Source organism: Cebidichthys violaceus, unplaced genomic scaffold (assembly GCF_023349555.1).
Source record: "Cebidichthys violaceus isolate CVI_PGR_0920_01 unplaced genomic scaffold, fCebVio1.0.p SCAF_135, whole genome shotgun sequence".
Taxonomy (NCBI): domain Eukaryota; kingdom Metazoa; phylum Chordata; class Actinopteri; order Perciformes; family Stichaeidae; genus Cebidichthys; species Cebidichthys violaceus.
The window spans coordinates 230575-242603 of NW_027176302.1; the positions used below are offsets into that span (position 1 = coordinate 230575).

At 43.9% G+C, this 12029-nt stretch overlaps 1 protein-coding gene across 2 annotated transcripts in view; it reads right to left on the reverse strand.

The window, feature by feature from the left end:
- cunh8orf34 (chromosome unknown C8orf34 homolog) overlaps positions 1 to 12029 on the reverse strand; it is a 52429-nt gene that overhangs the window by 16286 nt on the left and 24114 nt on the right. For both annotated transcript variants that reach the window (XM_068708152.1, XM_068708151.1), the window contains exon 8: positions 3529 to 3664. In XM_068708152.1, coding sequence (XP_068564253.1) covers positions 3529 to 3664 — 136 coding nt within the window. The remainder of the gene's footprint in view (positions 1 to 3528; positions 3665 to 12029) is intronic.

Sequence of the window (12029 nt, forward strand, 5' to 3'; positions counted from 1 at the left end):
AGTCTCTGTAAGTGTGACGTAATGAGACAAAGAGGAAGTGTTTGGTGAATGATCTCTTCTTTTGCAGAATCTGGGATTAACGATAAAAAGAAGAACATGTGGGTCAGTTTGGGGACACAAATCTTATCTCTTCATCGCAGCATCTCATCCTGCTGAAATCAATCTGAAATAGTCTTGAAACCACAGAAATGCATTCACAGACATGTGGTGCATGGATTAAACTGTACACATCCCAGTTATTTCACAACTTACTTACTGACGAGGCATAACTGAAAAACCGGCTCACGGACTCCATTTCCCCTTAAATCATTCAGTTACTGGTCATTATCATGATGTGTTCCAAGCCCGTATACTGCAGCTTTTTTTTTTCTTCCAAAGATATCTGTTTGAACTGAAATGGAAGCGGGTCTGAGAGATTTGTCGGTCTCCTTTAGATACTAAAAGATTGAAGTTTCCCTGAGATAGGAAAGTACACTGTGGGTGAAAGACAAACAATGACTGGAATACCTTCTCAGCAGGAAGATAAACCTGCTACACGTGGGCTTTTCACTGCTTTAACACACTCTAACATCCGCAATGAATTAAACACATTTTTCAAAGCATATTTTAACGACTGAACAAATGTAAATCATGCCATATTAACTGTAATTACACACCATTTTAGCTCCAAATGCTTTAACTACAAGCTATTTCCATGTCATCGGGGAAACCATTAGTTGAAGACAAAGGAAAGCAATCCTTGGGCTTTAATGGCGCGGCTGCATTCCGTCACAGCCGCAGGGCCTCTTGGTTTCTACCTCTTCGATGAGGGTAAAAGCGGAGCACAGCTTTTTAAAGTGTATTCTATTTCTTTCCTTCTTTATACATCCTTCGCCTTGTCTCAACCTCTCTTTACTGGCCTTTATAAGACCATTAAAAAGTACCCGAGATGACTATCACAAGTCATTCTCATTCTCTGAACAAAAGCTGCCCATAGCCGCAAGTCCTTACTATACCATTCCCTCGGAGCATTCCTGATATGAAAGCAATTCATTTAATGAGAACTACAAGCCCAAAAGAGGTTTGTGGAGATCTATCCATTTCCTTGGACCACACCACCAACTCCGCCGGACTTTGCCCAAGATCTGGGATGCGTTTGCACACAGGGGGTTTTGTGGCAGGAGCACGTAGCCATTAAAATAACTGGAGGGGGTGGATGAAATGCTGTCGTGACCACAGCTATAGGCAGAGGAACAGGGACATGCCCGCAACACACAGGCCACACAACACTTTACACTTGAGCAGAGAGGCCAGAGGGAGCAGCGTGTTCTTCTGACCTGCCACACAGGATGACTGGACTGTTTGGCGGCGCGGACAGTTGATGGGGAATTTCAGGTTGGGGTAAGCAAGCTCAAAAAGAAAAGTGCATATATCAATATACAATAAAGATAATATATACACTATTTCATTTTTGGCTGTATCATGTTATTGTGTAGTTTACAGTAATTAATTTACTTCTTATGTTCTTGGCCCGTAACATTACAGGTAACAGTAACAGTAACATACAGGAGCGCTGCTGTAAATTAATAAACGCTCGCTGGGGAGAAAGCGAGTTTTCGCCTTCACGCTGTGGGTGTGAAAGTCAGCGTCACCTCTACTTGGCTTTGGGTGGTACACAGTGAAGCCAAGTGGCTCAGTCTCGTTTGACCGCTTAGACAACCAAAGGGAGCAAAAACAGCGAAAAATGCTTTCGAACAAAAGTGTAATGCACAGAATGCTGGACCTCACTGACCCATAAGAGTGGAATTCTAATGTGTTTGCCTGAGTGGTGACGGGTATGTGAGGAATGCTTGTCCAACTTGGACGAGTGTTCGTTCACAGATCCACACAGGGCCGAGCAACTCTCTTTATAGTGTCAGAAAGAATCCACTCAAATCTCCTCAAAGCTTTAATTTTACACAAAAATAACTGTAATAAAAAAACAAACCTTTAAGTTTAAAACTTCAGCAAGGTCACATCTGTACAGTAGGCCTGTCTGCAGGTGTGAAACACAAGGGCACTATAACTGTGCCACATATGGTAGTGCTCTGAGGAGTCCGTTTAAAGGTTGGCCCCATATTGAGCCACGATCGAAAGGTGTTTCTGGTAATCCCATCAAGACAGAGTGCTAATGCATACCGCATTAAGTCTCTGTTTGGACCTTCTGCTGCTGACCTCTGCCTCCACTATCTGTTCACAGAGGCTTTCTGTGTCTTTGCGTGCAAGGGCCTGCATGAATAGGCTTCATGTGAGGATTCATGAATATGTGTCCTGCAACACTCCTGATTTCAGAATTCCGTGCGTCTCCAGAATAGCACAAAAGTAATACCATGCGTGCAACACTTTTCCAGCTTAGTGATCTGTTTATGGCCCTTACACTCACCAAATATGACTATGAAAGACCACGACTCCAATAAAACGTGGGGAGTATTTTGTGGTCAGGTTATAGAGGACGAAGCATGAATTTGGACTGAACCAGAAGGAGGGAGGAAGACAGAGAAGGAGAACAGATGTCTGAAATTTCAGTCATGAAAAAATGAGCGCATGGGCCAAGAACGACTCCAGATACAGATGCTGCTTTGCTCCGCCGCTGATCTGACCCAGGGACTCGATGATAAGCCAAAGATATAAACTGTTTGCTTAGAAATACCAAGTCAATAAACTTCCAGCTAAAAAAAAAATCCACCGATACCGTTCATCCTCCTGCAGAGCCTCTGAGAACATCCTGACAACAGCCAGTGCGTGGAGCGAAAACTGATAAGCAGCATGAATGAAAGAAGAGCAGGAAACATACAAATTCCAAACCCCAAACAGAGGAGGCCGCGCAGGCAGATGTGTGCCTGGCGTCTCATTGAGCAGATACCCGTTTATCTTCGACTGGAATCAAGGAGGACTCCTGCCCACACCTGTCTGTTGTATCACACCCAACACTCAGAAATGTGAGCACTACACTGATGCTGTGGTTCAGGGGGAACAGGAAATGTGTCAGAGGAGAAAGGGTGATAATGGAGACGATTATCAGCGCTCGGGCTGATTTGTGAAAACAAGCGACACCGGAATGCACTTCAGATATGATATTATTCTCTCTTCTGAATGTTGAGGTATACAGACGCAGAGAGAGTGGGTGGGGGGGCGGAAGGTACGGCACAAGGAGGAGTCATGACCCGGGATAAGACCATGTTTAGATTAAATTAATAAGCACAACCTTACTGTAGCTAAAATGTATTTGAATTCCTATAATTTAGAGCCTTAGAGAGATAGTTTGACATTTTTGGAAACACATTGCGGAAGTGTTAGATGAGAGATATAACCGTCTTGTTTGTCTTGTATGATCAGATGGTATATATACCGGACAGACATTAGAGTGATATAAATCTATTCCAAATATTCCAAAAATGTTAAACCATGCCTTTAAACCCCTGTAAGAACAGCCTCTAGAGGAGCTGTGCTGTCTCAAAAAAACACAATCTCTCCCCAGAGCACCCGATAAGAGGAGGTGGAAACATTTACCTGGCACACCTAGAGCAGATGTTGAGAGTAACTTTGGCCTGTGGTTCAGGCTGATAGGAGCTGCGTCCCTGGCTGAACTTACTGCCGGATGGAGCCAAGCCCGTCACACCCTCCATCCGAAGGTCATCCAGGTCCTCTGAGGGGGGAGGGAGCCAAAGAGACACAAGGAGGGACAGAGGAAGGAGAAGGAAGAGGGAGAGAAAAACAAGGGAGAGAAAGGACGGTCATTAATCATACTTTGGTCTCTCTCGTGTCAACGTGATGCCCGGTGATGACAGTCTGCTTCGAGTGAAAAGGAGCGAGCACACAACAGTAAATAAACATCCTGCTGCTGTGCTCACTCACACGCTTTGCACACACATCCACAGAAAAAGAAAGGGAAAAGCTAGCATCGTCAACACAAAACTCTTTGTTATGAGGAGTGACGAGGAAGAGTCAATGACACGCCACATCACGGCGTCGTAGGAACAGGAAGGGCACTGTTAACAAGCTGAAGACGAAAAAAAGGGGACAAAGAACAATGAAGTCAGAGGGGAAAAACGAGCGGTAAGACGGAGACGAGAGCTGGAAAGTTGTGTTTCTTCTGATCTATCCCTGTGTTCTCCAGAGCAACACACGCACATCACACATAGATCCCTTTGAGTCTCTAAAGAAGTCCATGTGCATCAGACGCCACTATCCTAACCTCTGTCTATCTGCAGCCATCATAGTTACGTACATGTGAGCATTTGTGCTTACACAAACAAACACAGATAACAGGTGCAGAGGTCCTTTTTCACTTTTTCTTCTCATGTGCATGTTAAATAAACTGTGTCTGCCTTCCCTCTCTATTCTAAGAGATCTGCTTTATCTCAAAACACAGCTGTTCCTTATGCAATGAAATTATCTCCACATGAAACAATTAAAAAGTTGGAAGTTTGGATGACAAGACTAAACAGAATCACCAGCCATTATATCGGAGTACAAAATGTTCAAGCGTCAAGACACAGAACACACGCTTCTTCAATAGACACTGCACTAGCATGATAGGGAAAGAAAGCATAAATCACACCAGTAACAAGACTTATGAAAGAACGGCACTGAAGTAGAATAATACAAAGTTAACGGTTCATTAAATATAGCAGAGGTTCAAAGGGGAGAGTCTGAATCAACCAGACCATTTTGGTTTTGAATGCATCCTCAAGAGATAAAACATATTGCAGTGCTTTGCGTGTTATGACAATGAAAAGCGAGTGGGTGTCTGGACTCTTACTTGGTTAAGTTTCCTGGTCAAGCCTCCTAAACACATATTGAATCAGGCAGAACAATATTTGTCCCCGTTGTTCTCGTCAAACCAGAAGAGAATTTTAGAGCTTTGCCAATGGGGGGGGGGGGGGGGGGGGGGGGGGGGGGGGTTGCCTTCAGGACATACAGTATATTCTCACCTCTCGCTGCCATTGTTTCTGCTCTTGTGCATACAGTGCAGTACAGGGGGCCTGTCTCAGTGAAAAGTATTAATGTTGGTTTCCAATGACCAGACACACACATACACACGTAGGGATCACGTTACCTGGCCCCCTGGTTTCGGGGGGGAAAATGGGCCTCACACCTTGAAAGTGGAGAATGCTTGACTAATCACCTGGATTAGATTGGATGACACTTGCTCATGACGACTCTCTCCCTCCATCCATCAGCGTGGCGCAGAGCCAGAAAATCTCACCTGTCTCCTCTGACGAGACCCCGATATGTTTGGTCTGATCCACTGACTCTACGCGGAGACTCCGTCCACAATGAAATATCTAAACAACTACTAGGAGAATTTCCATTAAGTTTTGTGCAGACATTCATGGTTCCCAGAGAATGAATCCTGCTGACTTCAGTGATCCCTTGTCTTTACCTCTAACATTACCATGAGGTTAACATTTGAGGCTTTGAGGGAAATAAAAAAAACTGTCAACACGCAGATTGATTCACATGTTGAGATTTAACAAAACATCTGAACAATAAGTAATGACAGTTAAATCACTAAATGCCAACAAACTGACAAATGTTATTATGTTGTACTGACAGCAGTTCTGACATTACAGCATAACACCAACAACTGTTGGCTAAAGATCTAAATCAATAAGTCTATTCAAGGACTTTCTCATCATCTCATCAGTCATGTCCCTCACATCGTGTCCACACAGTCTGAGAACGAGTGTTGTTTTAGTGCTTTGAGGAGGACAGATCATTCCAGTAAAACCCTAAAGCAGGGCAATATTAAATGTCTCATTCATCACGGTATGCGTTGGAGGGGGTGGGGACAGAGAGCCACCAGCGATTTGGGCTATTCTGTTGGTCGTGGGAACTGCTCAAGTTCGGGCCTTCACCTTTTCCTCTTTTTTTTCTTCGTCCAATCCCACTTCTAAACATTTCCCTTCTTTTGGCGACTGACTTATGTGGCATGCCAGATTTTCTTTGGGTCACCGCCCGTGATACAAATCATGACTTGACGCCTGGAAATATTCACTTGCGAGGCCGCAGCTTGCGTGAAATAGCAAAAGAACGGCAAGCGGCTCTGACCCCGAAGGAGAACATGACCTCAGTGTACACAGCTGCTTGTCACCTCATCTCCCACTTTGTCTTTTGGACTTGTTTCCTTCTGGTCAATATGAAATGACACAATACCAGAGAGAAAGACCTCCGTGTCTGAGGGAAGTGAAAGCTAATCTCAGACACTCAAAGGTCACCGAGGTAAACAAAGGCGTTTGGCTGAAGTGCATCCCGTACGGAACACAAATTACGACTGAATGAATGAAATGTAGCAGAGGTTGAAACACTGTTGCAACATTTTGTGCTGAAGCAATTGGTTCCGCACTGTTCCTCCTTTTGGCCAGATAAGTCCTGGTCAGCCTAACTGTTTTTTGCATGCATACACTTGTTCGTGGATACAGATGAGTTAGTAAAAAAAGCTTACAACTTCTGTAAAAGTGCACCTAGTCCTAAACTACTCTCCCTGTGTACTGTTGCTGCTCACTGTCCATACATTCAAATCTTCCTGTCTCTCCAAGGAGCGCAGGCTTTTAGAGTAAGAGCAGCCCTTCATCTGTGCAACAGCAGTCTGATTCTCAGCCATGTTCTGGCTGAGAATCCAATTGTGAACGTTCTACTGGGGAGGGAGAGGGGACAGATTTGTTGTCACCTCACTCTGAGGAGGGCCTGGGTTTGGAGTGCTAAAGCTAAAGTGTCTCACGGGTTGGGGTTTGGGTGTTAGCGTTGTAAATGACTTCTTTTACATGCACATAAGCATTCTGACACATATGGTCACACTCTATTACACTAGAGACCTGAATATTACAGCAGAAATTGTTCCTTATTTAATATAATATATGATATAGAGAGTAGAATGCACCATTTAATTAACTATTTCAATGAGTAACAGATATACTACTCTTCAAATGTCGTCATTGAAATGATCTTGAATCAACTACACAACACACATAACTAAAAACTAACTTCATTACCTCGACACCTAGCTAGAAGATTGAGTGTGTCTGAGTATTCATTTCTCTTCTGTGTGTGCTTTGTCAAACACATATGACTGAGTGCATTCTCTCCAGGTTCACATTAGAAGCCACAATACCACCATGATAAGTTTACAGTGCGTCTCCCATGAGACCGGCTTTCACTGAGACCATGACAGCCTCCCAAGCCTCCGTCTAGACACAACAAACGTCTGTCCACACTCGCCCGGTTCGTCAGCCCGTCACATTTCCACTCCCTGGGCACCGGGGCAGCCATGCATGCTCCCTCTGTCTAACGATGAGACATGGCAGATAAATAAAATGGGTCTGCGCTGGGGGTAGGTGGAGGGAGGGAGGGAGAGGAAGGGAGAGGAAGGGAGAGAGAGAGAGAGAGAGAGAGAGAGAGAGAGAGAGAGAGAGAGAGAGAGAGAGAGAGAGAGAGAAATGGAAACTATTTGAGCGATGCAATCCCAACAAAAGGCCGGAACGATGAGGAATTCCGTGCCGCAATCACTCACTCACGGCGTAGCCAGAAAGGAGCGGAGTAGGGCGCACAGATAGTGTTCGTGTGCTCCTCTCTCCAAGTTTCCATGTAATTTAATGTTGTTTAGACAGCGACGGACCGACTGGCTCTCCACGGCGCTGAAAACAGAGCCGAAGACATAATTAGTGCACCGGCTTCACAAATAACTTATTATACACCTTCCGGGTTGACACGTTGACAGATGTACAGGGTGGAATCGTCCTCTCACGCGCTACCCCACACGTGGAGCACGCACACACTTCATCATCCTCCGCACCCAATCCGAGTGCTGCGAGTGTCTCATCTGAAGTGAAATAATTGAAATTTTTCCATTCTTTCATGAGCAGTGAATCCGTCCCGCCACACAACACTGAGGCTGTAATTAATCGTCTTTAAGTGATAGATGCCTTTTACAGTCAAAGGCTCCACTAACTCACACACAGAGACCCACATGTGTGAGCAACATACTAGATGTAGATATATACTTTTTTTCTTTTTTCAAAAGGCACACACTCAAGCCGACGCAGACAGTGACACTTGCAGACCTCACACTTCAGTTGCCCTCACACGTACAGGGAACATTCGTTTTTCATTAAGCCTCCAGCACCAAAGCCTCCACTCGGCGGTTAGTCGTCACACAGACATCTTTGATGTGAGTCTCGTTGGAGACGCATTTGTTTGGCTTTGTAATAAAAACAATATTCCAACTTACATTTCATAATTATGTCTCGGCTTTCAATAGCACACACACCCCCCCCACTCCCACCCCGGCCTAAAAATATGCCTGTTAGGCTCCACGATGCTTGCATCGCGCAGCAGTAAAAGCCCCTGATCAGAATCAGATGGGGACACACATGAGCAGGGTAACATCACAGATCTGAGGCCTGTGGAAAGTCTTATCGCAGACCTCAGTGCAAACCTGCTTTTAACTCCCTTTCTAACCGCAAATATTACAGAGATTAGGACGTCACTGTAGGCACAGCAGAGCCTGATGTATTGATGCACTGCAATGCCAGTCATTGTGGTTGGGAAAGTGACTTCAGCTGCCTCGTGTTTTGGAAATTTCATGATGATTTTTTTTTTTTTCAATTTGTTGAATTATACTTTGAGCTTTAAGATGATATCTTTTTTTATGTATTGCACAGTATCAAAACAGCTGTCTGCCGGGATCAAGGCTGCCATCTACAGTTAAAAATGCTGATTTTAATCATCACTTGTAAAATAGTTAAGTAATCCATCAGACTGGAATGAGCCTGAACAAGAGGAGTGTGGAGAGATGTTGATGACAGAAGAGCAACTGAATTTTGGTTTAATAAAACAAACAAGTTCACATGAGTGAAGGGACATGTTGATGAAGTGTGAGCAATTCTCTCCTCTGAGTGAAAATGTCTATCATTCTTCTGGAGATCATTGTTTCCCTGCTTGTTTGTGATAAACACATAGATACAGCAGCACACACACACACATACACACACACACACACACACACATCACATTACACAGACAGACACACAGCTTGACACAAAAACAAACAGACAACTGATTACACACCAATTACTGCGAAATGACATCAAGTCTATAACTCACTTGTCTATTCTTCTCTTAAATCTTGATCTTGCAGCAGAGCGGAGCCACGGAAAAGTAACGTAGCTGTTTATTTGTTTTACTTTTTATTCTTTCTGATAAAGCTGCTCACATCACTGTTGGTGGCTCTTCAGCTGATTAACCCATGATACACAACGCATCCATTCACATGAGTCCTTTATCTGACATTCTGGATAACAGCGCTAGATAGACAGATATATCGTCCTTGTGTGTCTATCTACCATCTTTTGTTTACCCCCTGGCTACAGTAGCCACAATACGGCATTGTTGTGCACATTCAGCTCATTTCCATTCAGATAATCTGCTCAGTTCATCGACGGCGCTTATGCACACTGGAGATCCGGTATGAGGCCATGCTCCGCGTAGTGACGGCTGTGATCGTACCATAAATCTAGCAGTAGTCAACTTGCCTATTGGTAATTGCTTACATTAATATCCCCGTCAAACTGTACCACAGCAATTTGCCACTCGATTAGCGCATCCATCGGCACCACGGAGACTTTTACAGGCGTCAAATTGGGCTCAGTCAAGACTTTTGCTGCCAACATTCTTTTCAGCAATCGGGCCGGTGAAACCTTCAGAGGTGAGCCCAACCCTTTCAAGCTTCTACTGCAAGTGAAAGATTTAGTGCTGCAGCGACTCACACCGCTGAGATATACAGCATGTTCTCATTCCCCTCATGATGATACTGCTGTGTTGTGTTGGTTTACATTGTTTCCAGGGGCAACTGTTGTGTCTCTGGTTTGTCTGGGTACGGATGAAGAGGGCAATGGGGGCGATGGGAGTGTGTCTGTGCATGGTGGTGGGAGGGGAAGGGGAAGGGGGGGGGGGCTGGCGTCAGGAAGTGTGTGCCTTGTCTGCTAACTCTGGCAGTCTGAATGTTGGCCCAAGGCAGAGGACAAAGAGACAGCTCTTATAGCACTGCAATCAGCCCATTCAGTACTTCAGGTTACATTACTACGCAAAGTTCAATGATGTTCACAATGTTCTCAACAGCAGTGCAAGTGACTGTGAGCATTTCACTTACTATTTGTTCCTCCACTACAGTTATTTAGTTGACACTTTTCTAGTTACTATGCTGTGATCATTAAGATTTAACGTATAAAACATATGAGCATATAAAAAACAATGTGTTGTTTAAACTGCCCAATACAAAAACAGGTAAATTAGCTCCACCTTACGCAGCTATAACATAATAAGACAAGTCTACAGCCATGGTGGCTCTATGAGGCTGTACTTGAGCTTCAGCTAAATGCTCACCATCTCAGTTTAGCACATTAGCATGCTACCATTTCCTAATTAGCACTGAAAACAGTACAACTGAGGCTCTTGCAGTGTCATCAGTTTTGCAGGTTTTAGTCATAAAATCTAAATACTGGACACATTGAGTGATGGATGTTGAGATATTTCCCAGGATATGTGAAAACTTTGACCTGCAGGTAGCGCTAGGGAGAAAGGTTGAGGGTTCAACAATGTCAGTCAACTTCGTGCTCTGAGGATAGTCTGGACCAAAGTGGTGGTCCATCTGTCAGACATTGCTTTCAGCATGGCTAAAAAACACATTACACATTATCACAAAATATAGGCCTACATGTTCTTTTACTTTTGGTACATTTCAATGCAGGACTTTACTTGTAATATAAGTTTTGACACATTTATTTTCTTTTAATAATCTCAATATTTCCTCCACCTCACAGGGAATGCCAAATAGATGGCAAACATTTTAAGGGGTCCTTTTCTAAAAATCGTCACAACACATTTTTGTCATTCCTATCTGCCATAAAGCTAATAACAGTGTTGCTCTTTCACCACAGAAAGTCGTTTGGTGGGACTAAGTAAATGTTAAGGCCTCTGTGAGTTGAAAGGCTAAGACTTGAATCCCCCTCAGAGGCGATGGGTTTATATGCAGTAGATGACCTCCTAACACAGAGCATTTTTCACCTAAATGTCAGGGTGGTAGAGATTGGCTCACTTCACGAAATAAAAAAAAAGAAGTGCTATGGTATCGTACCACATACTGCTTGATCAAGGTAGATATGACATCCTGAAACAAAAGAGCAACACACAGGCGTTGTAACCCATCCACCAGACGCTGCTTGACTCCATGTGTATCAAAGATCAGACATAGCTTCATCATACCCTCATCCTGTACCCATCAAATCCTCACTGTCACTGTGAATCAGTGAGAGTGGGTAACGCTACTCTCCTGTCCCCCTCTCCTGTTTCAGGAATCAAGCCAGAGTGGGTTGACATTCTAAAAGGGTCTGTGGACTCATGCGAGTGTGTGTGTGTGCGTGTGTGTGTGTGTGTGTGTGTGTGTGTGTGTGTGTGTGTGTGTGTGTGTGTGTGAATATTTCACACTGAGAGAATCTTTGTTATTCTCTACTGAAACGAACGTGTGTGTGCAGGTGAAATGGGATGTCACAACCCTCCAACAGGATCTTTAAGTTGCAAGTTACTTCTGCAAGTGTCCACCAAACAATACTCAATGTAGACACTCGATAAGATTAAAGCGTAACATTCATATTATCATTTCACTCTCCATCACACCTTAAGAGAGTCTGAGTTCATGTTGCTACAAAGAAAATAGACATGTACTGTGAAACAATATAATAAACATATGATATGTTTTTCAGTGCATACAGGCATGTAAATAGCACATATTCATAAAAGTCAATTTTGAGAATTCAAAGGGTCTCTGAAATGGAGTACTTCCACCAAGGATGACGAGAGCTGCAAGTTTACAGCGGGGAACTGGCTAACTCGTCTCATTAACTTACCATGAAATAACACTGCAAGGCCAGAAACAGGGTGTTTCTTCCCCACACACACTGAACTCAGCATGTTTCTTATTTCAGATCAGTATAAAATTGTGGTCTTACCGCCCA